General features: G+C 38.9%; 1 protein-coding gene across 3 annotated transcripts; it reads left to right on the top strand.

The window, feature by feature from the left end:
- Positions 1-2,237: 2,237 nt before the first annotated feature.
- LOC124162658 (G1/S-specific cyclin-E1) lies at positions 2,238-20,248 on the top strand. 3 transcript variants are annotated; one of them, XM_046539267.1, is made up of 11 exons: positions 2,238-2,582; positions 3,364-3,425; positions 3,504-3,561; positions 3,638-3,691; positions 3,784-4,058; positions 4,471-4,756; positions 6,123-6,234; positions 12,086-12,216; positions 13,450-13,879; positions 15,534-15,772; positions 17,780-20,248. In XM_046539267.1, the coding sequence occupies exons 2-11, from the start codon at positions 3,415-3,417 to the stop codon at positions 18,038-18,040; spliced, it is 1,857 nt and encodes a 618-aa protein (XP_046395223.1). In that variant the 5' UTR covers positions 2,238-2,582; positions 3,364-3,414; the 3' UTR covers positions 18,041-20,248. The 3 variants fall into 3 exon arrangements, with proteins under 3 accessions (XP_046395223.1, XP_046395208.1, XP_046395217.1); XM_046539252.1 differs by having other exon boundaries at positions 2,239-2,582; positions 3,635-3,691; XM_046539261.1 differs by lacking the exon at positions 2,238-2,582 and adding an exon at positions 3,066-3,274 and having other exon boundaries at positions 3,635-3,691.
- The last annotated feature ends 190 nt before the right edge of the window (positions 20,249-20,438 follow it).

Consider the following 20,438-nt stretch of genomic DNA (forward strand, 5'->3'; position numbering starts at 1 on the left):
ATTTTATGCATATATTTTATATTTAGCCAGTTTAAGGAACTTTTCTGCCGCAAGATATTGCTTTTTTAACTGTCTTCATTCATGCATGTTATTATCTCAAGTTGCGAGGCGTATTTTAATGTACCTTTGTCTTGAACGCGAGTAATCGTGGAGAAAATGTATTAAGAACCATTTTTGCATGTCATGTACTATTTCCAGTCAGAGGCTTTGAGGGTTCTAGATGTACCCTTCGAAGGATACAACGCACCGGGGCCGGGAACCAAGCTAGTGGCTTATACGCCCGATCACCTGGGGAGGGGCTGGAGAGGAAGGAAAAAGGATAGACGCGCCGCCGCGATGGGAGCCCGCTGACGCCTCTGGGAAAGGATAGGAGCGGAAGGGGCTATTTTCAGTCAATCAAATGGATCAATATTGGATAATGGACTAATTTCAGTGGTCCAAGGTGGTGCCGCCTTGTCTGGCACAGTGTTTTAATGGGGAGCGCTGTTCACCCGTCAGAAGTACTTTCTTGATACATCAATGTCAAGATCTACAGAAAACAATGGCGTATCCAGGATATTTTTCTGAGGGTATGACAGGTCTTCTCATATTTGAGATTGAAAACAAAATACAACAATTACTGTAGAAAATGTTATATTTATTTTGATGTGAAAGTTATAAATATTAAATTTAATGATTGGGGCTCCGTAATACACAATACGAACGTAATGATAACCGTATTAAAAATCTTGTCTATTTTTTAAGAGTTTGGGGGGGCACGTACTCCCGTGCCCCCCTAGATCCGCCTATGACAGAAAACCTTATATTTACTCTGCATCATTAATGAATTAGCAATTGCTCCCATACGCGAGCAATCGTGGAGCAAATGTATTAAGAACCATTTTTGCATGTCATATACTATTTCCAGTTAGAGGCTTTGAGGGTTCTAGGTGTACCCTTCGAAGGATACAACGCACTTTGCTCATTCATGTCATTCACAGGATGATATATAGTTGGAGAACTCAATAAATACCAGTTAGAACTGTTTGAAAAAAATCACCGTGGAAAAGTCGGTCAGTTTTTTATTTGATTAAAGTGGGATTCTACGAATTACGCATGTTGCGAGGATAGTATCGAATAAAATTACTGCCGCTAATCATTGAATGTCATCCTGACGTTAATCAGGATAAAAAGTGTACTCATAGTGGAACAAATCTATCGTACTCTATGAATGAATATAATCTAAAATATAATTATTTTAAAGATTTCCTAAGTGTTTTAAGTACTTGTTTCCTATGTACAATCTAATAAGAAACGATTTGTGTAGTTTTATTGGAGCAGGGGCGCAGCTAGGGATTTAGGCTAGGGGGGGGGGGGGGTTTAGGCACAACTAATACTGGGGAGTTAGGGGGTATGGAATACCCGCCAGGGGAAGCTGGAGGTGCGGGGCCCTCCCCCAGAAAATTTTAAGATAAATGGTTCTAAATGGTGAGTTTTACGGCCTTCTGAGAGATATTTTTATAATCTTTACATTATTCTATAAGTAATATTAATCTAATTAAGTGAAACGGATTAAACTTAAAAATTTCTTGAGCTCTGGGCGGGGGTTTTATCCCCCAAAACCCCCCTTCGCTGCGCCACTGTATTGGAGCTCATGCAGCACACAATCAAGGTACGTGCTAGTTGGAATCCGCTTGTTAGATGTTGACCTTTAACGTTGCCTTTAAATTCCGAAATAGATTATTGGTACAGGTGATATTAGACGAGAGATAAAGATAAAAAAATCAGAAATAAACTACCGCTGTTACGTTATTTCATATGAATGAAGCATTTTAAAGAAGTCGGATTCTTTAGTTTTTTCTGGCTCTTTTTAACTCAAGTTTTCATTTTTGAGACCTGTCGAGCCTTTAAACGGGGTATTGAAAAATGTTGTGTTAAAATGTAGTACAGTTTTAATTGAACGGAAAAGTGATTTATCTGCCCATTCGAGGAGATTCGACAAAAGCAAGACTGCAGGTTGTTTCCGGCTAATTGAATAAATGACTCAGATGACATGTATACTTTTAGCGTAATTTGATGCTCAATTACCGATTTCTGGCGGGAATTAGTTTATTCCCGCTTCGCTACACGTAGCCGCTGCGATCAGCTGAGCGACAGCTGGGGGATGAAGGGGAACTCAAGGGACCGCTGCCGCTTCCTCCCCTCACCGAAAAGTTTTCTACCAATCAGAGATTACGACGCCCTGGCTAAGTCAGCGCCCTCGGCGCCCTCCTCGGTCAGTTATTTTTTCGTATATCTTTCAAGGCAAGATTTCGTAGCGGGAACTTCTAGGCGTTCCGGTACAGCCTTGCGAATATTTATTTTCGCAGTCAGATTCGATTCTTGGCCAAATGGCCAGGGATTTCGGTTGCTACGTTGATGCTTTTCCCCTCAAAAACAATTATTGAGGCTGCGTATGTATTTACTTCAGCTGAAATCACTTGGTGGTACTGGTAATGCAGTTTCCCGCCGGAGCATGCAACGCTTGAATACAACAGAATTTAGTGAGTTCTTTTCGCTGCTGGAATCAGTATTTAAGGAGAATGTGGTGCAGCAAAAATAATGTGAGTGCTAATTTGGTGTTGCGTTACTATTGAGTCGTAATAGTTGATATTAGACCCATAAAATGTGTTACACGTACTCGAGTGGGATCAGCGTTCGAGTAGTCTCTCGTTTTCTCCGAAGCAGTTGCAAATGTTTTCGTAGTAATACGTTTATATCGATAGTTTAAGGATAAGACTTTAGAGCAGTTATGCAGATTAATACATAAATATCATGTCTTAAATGTCGAAGCCCACTTTCGCGCGCAATCTCATGTACGTTGTGGTGGCCATAATTTGAGTTGTTTGGTTGCCCGGAGTGTCGTAAATTCCTTTTAGGGAACTATTTATGTCTTCTTTAGTTCTTTAAGAAATAAACTATCTTCGTGGGGTCAATTTTCTGCCATATTACAACCAAATTCATAGTCAAGAAATACCTTCGAGTAGTAGCGGGTCGGCAATGGCGCCGACATGAAGGATCTGTTTAGATACGATTTTTGATCAATTATTTACGCTTTGTCCTTGGATATATTGAAATTAATATAGTTCAGTCTTTATTTCACTATCATTCGTATGTATGAGCCATTTAATTCCTTTCCTCATCGAATCACACAGTTAAATCGCTAGAACTTTGTCGACTGGTACACGTCATTGTGAATACCAATCGTAGAAGCGTTTCGAAATTATGTTTTCTGTGTCAGTGATGATAAAATGATGTATGTTATTTAATCTTTTCAATATGAGTATTTCTAATTTGACTGAAGTTCCATAGTAGTGATTTATTTTCCTTCCTTATCTCTCTTAGATCTACGAAGCCCAAGTTTGAAGTTGGAGATCATAGAAACATATTTCAAGCATGCGGGACAGGTTAGTAATCATAATATAAGATTCGCTTGAACTTAGTACCGTGAAATAGTTATATCTAATCCCAATATTCCGCCTCAGGTCGTCGAGTTCGTCTGGGATGGGTTCCCGCAAAAGGAAATACAGAGAAGACGATCAAGTGAGTTCTTTTGAATTGTATTAAATTTTTGTTTGCTGATAATTATTTTTCTATCAACAACTTTTTTTCATAGCAGGATGAAAACGAAACCGTGTGGCAAGAACCCAAAAGGCAAGCAGTAAGAGTGGACGTATGTGTCTTAATTAGTCACTTTTCAGAAACATTTTGCTGTATAAATTTATTTGAATCGTATGTTCTAAATGAGGTAAACTTCTTCCCAAGGTTGGTTGGTCATCACCCGACGAATGGACACAGCGTGTGGCTGATGAAGCTCTTTCCAGTGGTACCAATGAGGCAAATTCCGATCTCGATCTCTTGGATGGTCTTTCCATTGGGAAGGACGAACGCCAAGAGGAATCCAGTGAAGGAGTAATAACTTCTGAGGACACGGATACACGTGATGAGGCCAACAAAGAAAATTCAGATGTCGGAAATACAGCATCCTCTTTCTCTCCCAATGTGGAAGTGGAACACCAGAATTTAACGCCATTAACCCAGTAAGTAGGATCATAGAGATATGGGATATCGTTCAATGACGAATCCTAGGGTTTGGCCTCGTGTGCGTTTTGTGGTTTAGTAGTTAGCTGGGCTGTTGCCATTGCATAATATCAGCCATTTGGATGTAGCTTTTCTTCTTTCTGTAGAAAGTCATCTCTTTCCTGTTGTGCTTTTACAATAGCTGTTTTTGCTAGAATTCTTTTCATGTGTCTTTTTCCATTCTTCATGCAGTATGGCTAATTTAAGATATGCACTCTTTTGGAGTCTCATCTTTTATTAATTAAGATTAGTTTTGTTGGTAGATAAATTCATTTACACATTGCTGCGGTTAATGCATGCTCTAATATGATGTCTTCTGTAATGTTGATGATATAGTTTCTCATTGCTTTGTTTTTTATCTCTTTTCTTGAGGTCTGGGAAAGAATTGCCATCAACTCTTTCTCCGTGGCTTCTCACTCCACCTTCCCTCAGCACTCAAAGTCAGCAGACTCAGTCAACATCATCATCAGCAACTTATGGTTCACCTCAAAGTATGCCCTTGCCTTCAGGTTTGGGATGGGCAGACTCGACTGAGGTGTGGGACATATTGGTGAGCAAGGAGAAGCGATGGAGTGAATTAAGGAATCCAAAACTTTTCTCATCACATCCATCTTTGGAACCAAGGATGCGATCTATACTGCTGGACTGGCTCATGGAAGTAGGTGGATTTTATTTCTACTCATTATTTGGTAGTATTTATTCTTTTTCGCATGTTCTGCATGCAAACAAGTTATAAGTATTCATTGGATGTAATCTTCATAGTGCCACGTTTTTCAAGGATTGCAGTAGTGGTTGTTGGACATGCTAGGATTAAGCTGGAATGGAAGACAACATGATACTATTGAAAGACCACAAGCAACACATTTTTAGAAATGACAGTTTCCGTAGTCCTTTTAAGCTATGAATTGTACTTGTAGAAAGTTTTTTTAAATTTAAGATCCTGTAAGATCAGGTGGGTTATTAATTTCATGTACTCTTGGCTACCAGAAGTGGTGGAATATGAAGTTAATAAAATAGTGAAAGTGAAGACTGGAGTAGATGAAAAATCCAAATCACCAGTTTCTTTTAATTTCTTGAAAACCATGAACATCCTTCTACTCAACATTTCCTATTTTCAAAACCTTTTGTCATCCCTTGGGTATTCTCTGAAAACTTTGCATTGCCAGTAAGTTGTTTGCTGAATGTAGTAACTTATTATGGTACCATAGTACCTTTATCTGAACCTTCCCCTCTATGGCTTGTATTGTTTTTATGCTATTAGCTGTGGCACTTTATGGTGATAGTGTGTTACTTATGATAAATTGTATTTGGTTAAGGTTTTTTTTAAATGAGAATTTGCTTTCTGGTGAGAGAAAGCAAGCATGCCGTATGTCTTTATCCCATCAGTTTTGTAGGCTTTCAGTGCTACAGCATGCACAGCTGATATGGGGTGTGTATGTTCTTTTGTTTCCTTTGGTGTGTGTGAGTTGAATGTGTGAGTGAGATATCATTTTCTGAAGAGATATTTTTCTTACCAGGAATAGTATGACTCATCAGTGTGTAATCCTTGTGGGGACCCCAAGGACTTGGTATGAGTACCACTGATAGGTTTTATGATTGCTCTGTGGAGTCTCCAGTATCTTAAAACTGGGCTCAGACCCATTAATGAATCCCATTTGATTAACTAGCTATGTTCTTTGCCTAGTTCTTAGCAGTTTCTGATTTCCAGCATGCAAAATTATAGTGGCCAGAGGAGTGTTTCTAGTTAGTCAAAATATCTTGTGGCACTGAGAGTTTTAGGCTCTCATTATGTGAAGAATAATGCTGGAAAATGGTGATTACTCTTTATTGTGATACAGAAAGGTTAATTCTTGTCAGTACTGTCTTCCTCCTCATTTCATTTTTCTATTTGTCCCAAATTTCTGCATAACTTAATGTGGCCTTCCTTGACCTTGGCTCAATCGTTTGTCTATGATAGAGCCATTGGTCAAACTTCATTTTCTACCTCTTTATTTCCGGTCATTGCATGTGCTTACTCTTTTCAGGTTTGTGAGGTATACAAGCTTCATCGAGAAACATACTACCTTGCACAAGATTTCATTGACCGGTTTCTCTCTGCACAGCAGAATGTCCCAAAACAACAGCTGCAACTCATCGGTATGTTTTGAAAATGTTTATATTATTAAAGGAGAAGTAGTCTAAAGAAGGAGTTAAATTTAAATTTGAGGAGTGTTTTAATGAGGGGAATGATTACATCTGTGATTTCAAACAGTGTTACATTCTGATGTAGGAATTATTGTAAGATGAGGCCATGCATTAAAGAATGACATTAGATTAGTAATATGAGGGTGAGTGAATTACCAGGTTTCCCACTCAACCGTGAAAACCTTAAAACCGTGTATAAGCCGTGAATTTCGTCTGCCGTGAAAAAAAACCTGGGAAAATTCATGAATTTTATTTAGTTAGAGTGGGGACCCTGATTACATACTAGAAGTGTACATGTTGTTATCCTTCTCTCAATGAAGTATGATATGCAGTTATGATTTTCCACTCTTTGGGTAAGATCGGGAAAGCTGCTTATGCCAGCATTAATGGACTATTAGTGAACACAGGTGAAGGAAGTTAGTAGGTGAGAAGACATGTAAGACCGAGAGGTCTCAATTTAGATAAAGACTAGAGCACAAAGAATGTGAATGCCAGGGGAGGTTTGTTGAAAACCTTCAAGATGGATTCCTGTGTACAAACAAGAACTCTCATATTAATGAAATAATAATGGTCATTTGGAATCTTTTTATACAGGATTCCATCGCAAATGATTCAAGTGTAACCCTCCAAGGGAAGCAATAGAAGTTGACTCCTCCCGTTTGACTCTGCATGAGTGCATAGGAAGTTTGGGAGGAGAGACATTTTCACATTTGTTCCGTTATACTTTTGATTCATTTATTGGAGTATTTAATTAATTTATTTTTTTCTTTGAATTTTGACATAAGAGGTACTGGCAAGTCAATTATTATTTTCTCTCTTTAGATTGAGTTTTACACCTCTACTGCCATCACTCTTGCCTGATTTAAAAATATTTGTTATTCCATTTCATTTCTCATGCATTTCCTCACCCCTTTGACTTAAATGAGTGCTTTGTAAGTTGTTGCCAATGTCTTTGTGATCTCCTTTTTTGAAGTTTGTTTTTACCACACCACTATTATCCAAAAATCATTCAATTAAGTGAGAGATAATGTTTTCTGTGGCCCTCTGTTTCTATGGCACCGAACATACTTCAATATTATGTCACCCTGGCAAACTTATTTCAATATAATCTGTCAGGATCGGTCTTGGTGGCTCTCTTGAATGCTCACACTCACAAAAGCAACTGTCAATAATAGGGTATTTTTTCAGAATCCTCTCAGAAATCTCCCTAACTTTTCTCTATTCATCCATATTTTTGATAAAAAACAAAATTACCTTTGCCATTACTTGTTTGTAGTTTCAACTCAGCGTAAGTGACCACAACGTATATTTTCTTGAATGTATTCCTTGAATTCTTCCTAGAGGAGAATGGGGTCCTCAGGTTTGATTGTTGTGGTCTACACTTAGGTACATCTTGCGTGACAGTGAAAGTATCTGATTCTCATTGGGGTAAGTATCTTTTTCCGGGACTTGCCACTATTTTTTCTTTTTTACTCTGCAGCTGTTTATGGGACCCTGCAGACTGAGGGTTAAAGTATTTCACTGTAAGTTTAGGAGTTCTTTCTGCCATTGACTGTTCTACGCAGTCCATTATGCCTTAATTCTCATAGAGAACGTTTTACTGTTTTTGTCTGAAGGTTTGTAGAGCTTAGAATACCAAAGGGTGATTGGCACAACATTCATTTGCATTTTATCAGTCAAGGAAAAAAATTACTGATGCACTATTACTGGAACTATTGTAATGCAAAGGTCTCACATATATTTAATAGAAATTAAATCTAAGCAAAATTTCTTCTCATAGCATTACATACATTACGAGTTGATAAGAATACTCGCTGCGCTGCGCGCGCTCGTTAAGGGGCTCCGCCCCTTAAAACCCCGGTTCCGGCTTCGCCGTCTACATTTGTGGTCGTTCGAAGAATTTTATTTCGAATAATCTCACCTAAGCTAGGGGCCGGCTTCGCCGGCCAGGGGGTAGGAAAGCGCCACACTCCTTCCTCGGAACGGCTTCGCCGTTCCTCGTCTGGGGTCGGCATAGCCGTCCAGAGGGCGAGGGCATTTCGGAACTGTTTCACCGTTATTCGTTTAAGGGGCGGCTTCGCTGCCAAGAGGTGGGGGGAGCCCACAGCGGCTGCGCCGCATGAACGTCGGGGCGGCTTCGCCGCCCGGGGGTTATTGAAGCTCCCCCTCGCCTACGCCAGTTACTCCTCGGAACGGCTTCGCCATTCCTCGTTGTGGGGCGGCTTCGCCGCCTTGGGGTTGAGGAGCCCCCCCGCGGCTGCTCCGCTTATTCCTCATAAATGGTCTTATCCACCGAGAGGGGTGCCCAGGGGGATTCGGGGGTTTTAATGTGTTATGCATGCGGTCACCAATCGTCCACAGTGATAACGTAGCGATGATTGTAAAGGGTAGTGCAATGCGGAATAATAGTAGCGACAAGAACCCATAAAAGAAGACTTAATTGCATGTTTTTCATTTTTTTGCGGGAGGTTCCCACCGGAATACCGGGGGTTTTACTTGTGTCAAACCAGTGGTCACAAATCGTTCTCATAAATTCTGTGACGACAAGTCCTAGGGGTCCGGAACAGTGGTCTGACGATTCTTTTACCTGAAGAGGCGATTTATTAGAAATTTTTTGGGAGGTTTTACGGGGTTACCGAGGTTTTAATAAGTGGTAGGGGCATCGGTTAAATTGTGACGAAAACTACTCGGGAAGGCGACTTTAAATTTTTTTTCGGCGATGTTCAAGTAGGTTTCATAAGTTTTCTGGTATTTTTCCCGTATGGTTTACGGTGGCTCGCCCTCACCAAATATTCCGGATCAAGATCTCAGAGGGGACGGGTAGTGCGGCGTAATGCTCGCGAGAAGTTCTCAAATAGTAGACTTAATGGCATTTCAGGGATGGGATTTCAGGGGGATACCGGGGGTTTATATGTGTGTACTCCTGGCGCTCACCATTCGTTCACATAAACTCCGTGGGGATGAGTCGTTGGGGTAAGAACCAGCGGTGGAATAGTCACGAAAATTACCCAAAAAGTACTTCGCCGTTCATCGTCTGGCGTCTGCATAGCCGCCCAGAGGGCAAGGGCATTTCGGAACTGTTTCACCGTTATTCGATTAAGGGGCAGCTTCACCGCCAAAGGGCGGAGAGAGCCCACAGCGGCTGCGCCGTTTCAAACATCGGGGCGGCTTCGCCGCCCGGGGGTTACTGAAGCTCCCCCTCGCCTACGCCAGTTACTCCTCGGAACGGTTTCGCCGCCTTGGGGATGAAGAGCCCCCCGCGGCTGCTCCGCTTAGTCCTCATAAATGGTCTTATCCACCGAGAGGGGTGCCCCGGGGGATTCGGGGTTTTAATGTGTTATGCATGCGGTCACCAATCCTCCACAGTGATTATGTAGCGATGATTGTAAAGGGTAGGGAAATGCGGCGTAATAGTGGTGACAAGTACCCATAAATGAAGACTTCATGGCAACTTTTTCATTTTTTTGCGGGGGGTTCCAACGGAATACCGGGGGTTTTATACTGTTGTTAAACCAATGGTCACAAATCGTTCTCATAAATTCTGTGCCGATAAGTCCTAGGGGTCTAAAATAGAGGCGGAATTCTGACGATTCTTTTACCTGGAGAGAGGATTTAAAAAAAAATATTTTGGGAGGTTTCACGGGGTTATCGGGGGTTTTAATAAGTAGTAGTGGCACCGGCTAAAATGGGACGAAAACTATTCGGAATGGCGACTTTAAAAATTTAATTTTTTTCGGCGAGGTTCCAGGAGGTGATCGGGGGTTTTCTGGTATTTTTTCCCGTATGGTTTACGGTGGCCCGCCTTCACCAAACATTCTGGATCTAGAGCTCAGAGGGGACGGGTAGTGCGGCGTAATCTTTCCAAAAAGTTCCCAAATAGGAGATTTAATGGCACATTTTACATTTGGGGGGATTTTAGGGGGATACCGGGGGTTTATATGAGTGTACTCCTGGCGATCACCATTCGTTCACATAAATTCCGTAGGGATTAGTCGTTGGGGTAAGAACCAGCGGTGGAATAGTCACGGAAAGTACCCAAAAAGTAGACTTATATGAAAAATTTTATTTTTTGGGGGGTGTATGTGGGTTTACCGGGGGTTTATAGGTTTGTAAAGCCAGGGGTCATCAATCGTCTACATCAATTCCGTAGCGATGAGTGGTAAGGCTTGGAAATGCGGCGGAATTCTGACGAAAAGTACCCGAAAAGGCTACTTATATGCAAATTTTAATTTTTTAGGGGTTTTCAGGGGGTTTAAAGATGACAAAATTATATGGTCACAATCATTTACTATCATATCTAAGAGAAGTTGCCCCTATGACATCCATATGTCGAGAGTAATACAATAAAAAGTAAATCTCTCCCCGGAAAAAATTAGTAGTGCCCGCCATTTCTATCTTTTCGCGGTTATATTAATTAAATCATTTATTAAATTTTTATTCTTTCTAAAAGATAATGCATAGGTGTATGTAACTATTAAGTTTCAAAGAAATCGGAGAGGTAAAAGTTGACAAATCCTGTGTTCATCTTTTGGAAATCGTAATTTTTGGTGATTTTCGGAATATTTTAATTTTTTTCTGAGTAACCAAGAACGACGAAAGAAAATTGTTCCCTATATTTCGTAGAGGGTGTAATAAACATGTATAATAATCATTTTCGTTGCCCAACTCACAAAATATGGCCGACGGCAGTGGAAAGTATGAAATATTTTCCGAGAAATCAATTTTTGGACGCCATTTTGAAAGCGTTTAACTTGGAAATTTACTTAAAAAATTACATTAGTAGGAGTTTACATTTATTGGCTTTCATAATATGCACCAATAGTTCGTGTGAGAGAAATGTATCGCCTGTATAACGATAAAGAGTAAACGGACTCCCGGGAAAAAATGGGAAATGTCCGCCATTTTTAATTTTCTGCTGGTTTATCGATGGTAAAATTGTAAAAATGTTTAAATTTTCTAAAACAAAATGACTATTTTTATGCATATACTAAGTCTAAACGAAATCGGTAGTGTAAAACTGGACGAAATGTTGTGTTAATCTTTTGGAAATTGTACTTTTTGGCGATTTTCGGCATATTTTAATTTTTTCCTCGGCAGTCAATTGTGACAAAAAACAATTGTTGCCTAAGTTAAATGGAGAATCAAGTGAGCATATATAATAATCATTTTTGTTATCATACACTTGAAATTAAGTCGAGGGGAGCAGAAGGGATGAAATTATTTTCGAAAAACCAATTTTTGGGCGCCATTTTGGCTGCAAATTTCTTGAATTGAAACAAACAACATTACATATTTACGTACCCATGTTTATCAGCTTTCAAAAAATGCATTTAATATCCATGTGGCACGCACAGTTCGCGCGCAGTAAAATTAAAACCAAAAGACGGTACCCGGAAAAAGCCCGATTTCGGCCATTTTGTCGTCGTAGCGACGACACGTGGCGGAAACTTCCGGTTTTCGGATTTTTCCTCCGGATCATTTCGGGTTCTCCGCACGCGTGCCAAATTACAGCTCTCCAGCACTTCTAGAAGTGGTCGGGAATTTGTATCCATCAGTCAGTCAGTCACCACAAGGGCTGTATATAGATAGGATTATCCAGTTCTTCTAAGCCCCTTATTCGCTGAATATGATCATTTTCTATTAGGTAATCTCCTTTTTCCACAAATTGTTTGGGGTTGTTATCACATTATTATTAGAGACCTTGACTGATGCATATGCTAAGCAAAGAGTATGGCAGTTGTATGGATTCGGAAATGAAGCATTTACTTAGCCTTCCTGTTATTATTGATTGTTTTCATTGTAGGTATCACATCCCTCTTCATTGCTGCAAAAGTTGAAGAGATATACCCACCAAAGATATGTGAATTTGCATATGTAACCGATGGTGCGTGTGATGAAAATGAAATACTAGAAAAAGAGCTAATCATTCTTAAGGTAAGATGAATTTTTGTCTCTCCCCAAAATAATGTGTTCTAGGACTATTCTGGACATGAAAGTTTGCCAGACACCTTACATTAGTGTATATACCCTATCCATAGTTCTGTCCTGGAACAAATTTATACATAATAATATCATGTCGTTCTGGGAATTTTTATAGAAATAATTGTAACGGAATGTTCAATGTGTGTATCCTGCATTACTTAAATTTTTAACATCATTTTGTCCACTTTTGAGTGGGAGTGGTAAATAAATGATTGCAGCATGTTCATATTGCTCTTTCATGATTTGGGCTGATTGAGAGTATCAGTTTTTTATTCATAAAACGGGTTTGGAACTATCCCGATGGACTGGCATGTCTCGTTGGCAGTCTGAATATTTTCCTGTCTTTTTTATAATTGAGTCTATTCATACCTTTTGTTATTCATTATTTATCAAGAATATACTTCACTAACCTCTCTAACTTTCAATCAATGTGAAGCTAATCTGCATCTTATACCAGCCACATCTCGTGTACAGTGGAACCTCGTTAAAGCGAGTACGGGCTATAGCGACACCCCCGCTATTACGAGAGATAGCCGATGCACCGTCAATCGACCCTATAATAAGCGTGTTAAAAATTCATTTTTACGAGACCCTTTCGGTGTTGGCTCTCGCCATAGCGAGGGTTTCACCGCGGAAGACTTTCATCAAGACTCCTTAACCTCTGTAATTGATAGCGATCTGTTAGAAATGAAGTTAATGGAGTGCTCAGTCTCAAATTTATGTGGTAAATTGTCGTTCGATAAATATAATGATTGACGAAACAATGCTTTGCATGATTTTTATTCAGTGCGGCGCTTATAAATTGTTTGAATAGTTAGTCGTTATTTGAGTAAGGAAATTTAGTGATGCAAAAAAACATCGCCTTTCGCCTGGATTTATGCTTACGTTTATCGGATAGGTGTTTATCTGTCGCCGCACCACTCCTGTTCCTGTATATCTGTTCGCAACAGGTATATTGGCTATTATTTGCTCCACCCCCGGTAAAGCGACAATTCGCTATAGCGAGTGTCTATTAGTGCACCGTGGGGTGTCGTTATATCGAGGTTGCACTGTACTTATTAGTTCAAGTATAATTACTCAGAAATTTTGTGGACCAAAAAATTTGTCTACGTATTTTGAACTATTTTACCATTTAATTTTCACCTGACCATCATTGTAAACAAAAATGTGTTGTTTTTATTTCAGGCTTTAAAGTGGGATTTGTCATCAGTCACAGTAAATTCGTGGCTCACCATTTTCCTTCAACTTTACGGCCAGGATGGAACTGAAACCAAGGATGATGATGACGATTTGGATGATAGAGTTTATGAAGTTTTCGATGAGTGCTCTTCCTCAGGGAAGCGTAGGGCAGAAGCTATGACTCAACTGAGGCATTCACGGAGGAGGAGGGGCAGGAGGAGAGGGTTCACTCCTAGTGCACCATCAAATATCCTTAAGCCTCCCTCTGGGGCAACATTTGTTTTCCCACAGTTTCCGGGCATAGCCTTGGTCCGTGCTGCATTCCTAGCAGATTTTGCCACCTTAGATGCTGGGTCGCTTAGATTTCCATACTCTGTCATTGCTGCATCCACATTGTATCATGTTGTGTCTAAGGAAGTTGCCCTCTCTGTATCAGGTGAGTTGTGTTAGTTTTACTCACTATGCATAATTGATTCAGGAGTGCATATCTTGGTAGGACATATCATGGTAATGCATTGAAAGTCTGTGTATGCTGAAGTCCAAAGGAGCTACATGAAATTAGGTGCTTCAATTAAAAAATACAATTTATATGCCGTGTTGTGTGATTTGCCATTACTGCGAAAAGTTTTCACTGATGCATATCATTGTATTTTTGTTTTTGGCCTTTCGTTCCATTTCTGCATATGACTTGTGATAGGATATGGTATAGATATATTTGCTTCAGTGAAGTGTGCTCATATGTCATGGAAATGGAACATTTGGACATCATTTATATCTTAGAGCAAATAAAGGTTATCTTTCCGTTTTTTTGCTGTTCACTTAGAAAGTAAAGGTGTTATGCGTTTAAGTAGGCAAGCCATGTTAACCTTTTCCCTACTAAAGACGAAAGTATACGTGTGGACGTTTTTTTTTGACCTGGGAGACAAAAGCCGCATATTTTCGTTGGAGGTTTTCTTACACAAATGAACGAAAGCCAAATTATACGTTTCCTAGCTCTACCCCTTCAATGACGGTCGGGGGTGTCAGACGTCTTAGTTTTGGGACCCAGCACTGCGGGGTTTAGGCTTTACCCTCAAAATCTGGGAGCAGGTGCCCGGACCCCTTGTCTTATATTACCCCTCGTAGCGGTAAGGGACTGCGGTAGTACAATTGTTTATCCAGTCAGGTTTTGCTATAAATATTTCCTCTTTTCTCAAGAAATATAAACTATGTAAGCATTGAATTCTTCCGTTTTTTGAGCAGCGTTTACAATTTTTAACAAAATTCTATGATAAATATTAACTTATACCTCGAGTTCTGTATAAACTTCAACATGGAAATTGTTGCTGCATTAAAGGCATTAATATTGACCTTAATACTTTGTTTAAAATTTTACAATGCTCAGAAAAAAATGAGGAATTCAATTCAAATCTGTAATTTACGTGCCAGCAACGATTATCCATATGCCAAATACTTATAAGCAATCCATAAGTTGACCGCGAACCAATGCCGCAGGTAGGGTCCAGGAAAGGAGGGAGCACAGCTACTCACAGAGTCCCTGCTGGGAGGGGTCGAAAAAGCTGGAGCTGAGAGCTTGTGATTATCCAGGAGACCCTTCTTAATGAACGTCTCACAAAAATGCTCCGCACCAGGGGAAAGAAATGTCTCTTGCGGCTCAATACAGCAGTCATGCTAAGACAAAAGCTCCACCATCTCGAAAGGGTTAATCTCAGTTATCGAGGGTAAATCAAATTGAAATTATCACAGATATTTTTAATCTCTTTTATCATAACTCTTGTCTTCATTTATCATAACTCATTGCCTTTTGCTTTCCGCTATCTTCCGAAGCTGTCCCTGAGAACAGACAATGACCTACATAAATTTGTCAACTAAATTTGTAGAATATAATGCTGCCATTTTTTTATAAATTGACATGGTGTGTGATTCCAATAACCAATTATCATGACACTGGCATGAGTGGTAGTTTAAGTGTATAGATGTTATGCTTTAGTAGGTTATAAGAATCGACTCCCTATTGAATTAGTAACTGCGTATGCATATAACCATAGCTTTCTTTATTTAGAGTGATAACTTCTTATTCTTCTGTTTAGGTTTTAGATTTGCTGATATAAAACCTTGTGTTGAGTGGATGTCGGCTTTTGCCATTGAGCTAAAAGATTCTATGGACCAGTTGCCCACTCAATTAGAATCAGTGTGGGCACGCTTGGGACTGGGTACAGCTGCTGCTGATGGTGGAACTCGTGGGTCCGCCCTCTTAAAGACAATACCACGATTGGTTGTGGATGACTCCCACAACATACAAACACATCTGGTGGATCTTGATCTTCTGGTGAGTAGAAAATTATATTCATTACCATTGCTTTGAAGGGTATCTCATACGTGAGGTATTGTGGTCATATGGTGTGGGGGAACAATATTTGCTTATTTTTGACAAAGGTTTGTATGCTGATTTAGATACCTTAATGAGTTCGTCTGTTGTAGAACATATGTAGGTCAAAAGGAGAATCCCTAAAGAATCTTTTGATTTTTTTTTGAAAATGTTCTTGCATCGATTAACCATGGGGAAACCTCCATTGGTAATCCTCTCGAGTCCATTGGGAAAAGTTCAGTTCTTAGTGGTGATTTATTTGTATATGTGGCTACCTTATTATGCTGCCGAGTGCACCACTGTCTGTTTGATGTGATTGGAAGCTGAGCCCCTCCCAGCCTTAAGAAACTTTAAAGGATGATAGTCTACAGTAGGTTACTGTATCTTTTCCTCTGTCTGTCCTGTGGACTCCTACTGCTATATGTGTAAAGACCTATTTAATGGGGAGAACTGGACTGTATAGACTGAAAAGGCTTCGGTTTTTGCTGCTAGACTTGTTGGAGTTTCTCAGATGTTCTCTGTTGTAGTTTCTTCTATTCTTCTTCAGTTAACACTGTGAGGAAGCAGTTTAAAAAACTTATCTAGAAGTTTTACATTGGTTTCATTTGGTGTGTGTTTGAGCCAGTGGTATAAATTCCTTTTTAGGTGATTGGGTGTATTTCTTGTTTCAATGATGAAATGAATTGCAAGTTAGTCAGCATTAGTTGCAGAGTTAGCGAAAAACTTGCATCAATGTTTAAAAAAATAGTTATATTACATATATATTGTTTGATGTATCCATGACTAGCATTAATTGTTATAGGATTGGTTGTGTGCAAGCTAGTATCGTCCATGATGATACATGAAATTCTGTAGCAGGGCAAAAGAAAGGGTATTCCTAAGAGTTTTTCTTTCTGTGACCCTGTTCAAGTAGAACATTGAATTTTTTGTTCTTAATTGTAATGATCAATTCTCTCCGAAGATAATGGTGATAATATACTCTTTATTGCTCTTCGAGTTTTATGTTTTTTATAACAAATTATATCTTTGGTCGGGTTTAATAATGCAAATAGGGTACTACAGAAATCATTAATTGTGGTGGTAATTATGAAAGTTTCTTGTTTTTGCTTTGGGATTCTACATCGTATGTACATACATCCTCTAAATTTTTTGGCCCAGCTCTTTCTTGTTAAATTTCAAGCACATTAACAAAGATTTGATAGAAATCACAAATATTAAAGCCTGATTCACACAATCATTTTACCCTTAATTTCCAAGTGATCACTATAGCGATCACTAGAGTGATCAATCACAAATGATCATCACCTGCAATTGTTTTTCACGATCACTCTTAATGGTGAGGATTCCCATCACTTTTTTCATCACTCGTCTGGTTGCTTTTTCTGTCGCTGAAACCATCACTAAAACCCCATATCAGCCAATCAGAAAGCATGCCTGTATGGAGCAATTGCAGCGTTTGACAATTGTGGGAACAACATAGATAAACAAACACGTTATATATTTTCTTGATGCGGGTCTGATGACAACCAGCTATGATATCGGAAGTGATGTGAAAGGCGACGGTGGGAGGGACCGTGTGATTCAGAAAAATGATCACTCAGGTGAAGACTTTTCCGGTCATGAAAAGCGATCGCTCTAGTGATCACTTTTCGCAACTAAAGAAAATGATAGTTTGTTTCAGGCTTTAGTTAATGCCAAATTTCCCTCTTCGAAAGTTGGAGATTTCAATATAGCGCAACAATTTCTATTAGTCCATATAATGTATTTGTTGGTTCTTTTTGGCGTACACTTTCCTTTATCACCTAAAAACTATTCTCCCAACTCCTCCTCTGTTCCTCCTGTCATTATTGACTTTAGCCTCGTATCAGTAATATTTATTCTTAAGTTAGGATAAATGTATTTGAGGCATTGCTACATTTATATTCTTGCCATATTTACATTATCCTGTAAATATTGTTGATATTTCAGGAAAAGGCTCAGGAAAGATTGGCGAGGATGACTTCTGAGCAAGTCAGAACTCCTCCATTAGTGCTGACCCTTTCCACTTCGTCATCTCCCTCTTCAAGTAAGGATACAGATGAATCATCACCAGCCAAGTCCCTGGCCTTGCTAACTCCTCCTGCTAGCAGTGTTAAGTCATTTGCTGGTTCGTCATCGGTGGGGGACATCAACATCACTCCCAGCACTGCATCCACCCCGTATCGTTCTGCCGACTTCTGCGTAGGTTGATCATGAGGGTGATGCTAGTGATCTGTGACATGTTGTACAAGAATGTGGCCTCATTGTTGAATGGGAGCTTACACTTCCTGATTGTTGGACTGTGATTGAAAAAATACTGTGCACCGTGATAAACCTGTGCAAAAGTGGTGTTATATCATCATGCATACACAAATTTTATCATGTCTTTTGTTCAGTGATGATGAATTATGGACCAAGTTTTACCTTTTGGTATACTTTTATGCATGCAATTTTAGTTTGGGACTGTATGAATGAAATTTTATAATGACTGAGGAAATGGCCTTTCAAGTTATGGGCGATTATTAAGTCTGAGGGTGTTAAAGTTTAAAATTTTAACTCCGTCTATTCATTAGGAAATAAGATCTCCTTTCCTCTAAATTCGTAGTTTACAAGACATGTAATATAGACTTGTGACATTTTGTCACTAACCTGTCATCCCTGCAAGAAAGGGTTGTAATGTTGTCACTGTATGGGTTTCCAATGCCGTTAAGACTGTAATGTTCATGAATGTAACTATGAGTAATAGTAATTGCTTACCCAATGAAAGATAGCAAGATGTTAAGCTAGTGTGGCAATCAAAATTTGGAGCTCTTCTGGTTGATTTAAGACCTTCCTTCCTAACTACGAATTGTTTGCATGCTTGCTGGTTACGCTTAAGACCTGAAGGACTTATTTTTTTATTATGAATACTCCTTAACTTCAGTGAATTTTTATCGCAAGTTTCACTATGGCAAATCTTTTTGTATTTTTGGCTACAGTCTGTTTCAGTTTATTGTAAGTATTTTGAGTCTTAGCAAATATGCTGTTGTGTATTTCTTAATCGTTAGTCACGTCATTTTGTGTATTGAAGAGAATATTTTGGATGTATTACTCCATTTAATTCACTAGTTTCATTATTTAGCTCTTGGGCTTAGTATTTTGTATTGCTTTTAAATTTTTTGGGTAACATTTGAGCTCATTTGCAATATTTATATGCATTGGAGAGGAAAGAAATGTTTGATTTGAGGTGCTGACTAACCACACTTCACAATTTAGCCGTGAAAATCCTTCAAGGCAGCATACCTGTGTGATGTTCCCCAGACTTTTGCATAACGTGGAGAGTGCTTGTAATGCATTTTCTAAATTATTTTTTACTATTTTATTGATTAGGTGAACGTTAAATATTGGGATAAGACTAAAATCAGGTTGTCGCATTGGTTAACATATTTGTACATGTATGTGCCCTGTGAATCTGCAAGTTTTATCATTCAGACAATAGTACTGATGTGCAACCTAAGAAATATTACTGCACGTAAACATGGTTCAATGCTTTATCCTATTTCTTTGTATACTTCTCGGTAATTATACATTAACATTCTAATTTCATACAATGGCTTTTATCAATCGCCAGCAATCGAAAATATCATTGGCATAATTCGCTGTAGCAGCAAAGTTAAGCCACAAAAGTAATACATTGCTGTCATATGTCATTAATTTTGTACCTGAATCATAATAATATTACTGAAAAGGCTTTCTGGTGTGCATTGCAAGTTTCCAAGGTGTTATTTACGGATTTTAGCTCAGGAGAGGAAATTAACTTATGTATTACTGATGTTCTAGTCTATCGAATTTTTCATAGTTTGTTACGGTGTTGTGTATTATCCTCATTGTTTTAATTATGCCTGTGCCTTGATGCCTTTAGTTATCCTCAGATTTTAGAGCCTCACTGTCATTTTACTCTCACAGCAATTATTTACAAGATTAGCCTCTATTTAAAATTATTGATCTCTTTTTTGTGAACAGATGCACATTTCAGCAATGAGATGGCATTACAATGGGATCTCTTTCATAATGACTGACAGTTTTTTTTTAATATCTTGTCGAATGAATTAGAAGTTTGCCTGTTAGTTGCAAATATTTCGATGCTGCCTAAATTGTATTTCTGTTAAGTGATGGTGTTATCTTTTGTGTTGAAATTTCTGGGTTAATTTTAGAAAATGGGGGGTGTGTGTGTGGTAGTTGGATTATTTACTAAAACAAGTGATGATTTTTGAATGTAAATTTGTTGGAATTGTTTTATTGTGAACTTGTGCTTTTAGATTTGGATGCCTTTTTGACTTAAGTGTAAGATTGATATTTTGAGGCACATGTTTAATGTATGCCGCTTTGAGATATGTTAACCAATAAAATTTCCTCATGGGCTCTTTGCTTTTCATGAAATTATGGTTTTATCCTTCATCTGAAAAGAAACTGATGAGCACAAGCTAGAATGTCTGTGATTATTGGTGTTCTTTCTCTTTGCTCATTAATGATTCTTGAATTGCCCTTTGTCAGTCATTAAGTGGGATACTTATAATTTTAGTTCATAAACAATATTTGCATCATAGGCTTTATGCAGCGTTAAAAATTC

The sequence above is a fragment of the Ischnura elegans genome, chromosome 1, assembly GCF_921293095.1.
Source record: "Ischnura elegans chromosome 1, ioIscEleg1.1, whole genome shotgun sequence".
Lineage (NCBI taxonomy): Eukaryota > Metazoa > Arthropoda > Insecta > Odonata > Coenagrionidae > Ischnura > Ischnura elegans.

What these genes read in the sequence shown, in the direction of transcription:
- LOC124162658 (XM_046539252.1), top strand. An exon ending in ACAACAGCTGCAACTCATCG is followed by an intron (nt 6,235 to 12,085) that starts GTATGTTTTGAA and finishes TTTTCATTGTAG; the next exon opens with GTATCACATCCCTCTTCATT. An exon ending in AAGAGCTAATCATTCTTAAG is followed by an intron (nt 12,217 to 13,449) that starts GTAAGATGAATT and finishes TTTTTATTTCAG; the next exon opens with GCTTTAAAGTGGGATTTGTC.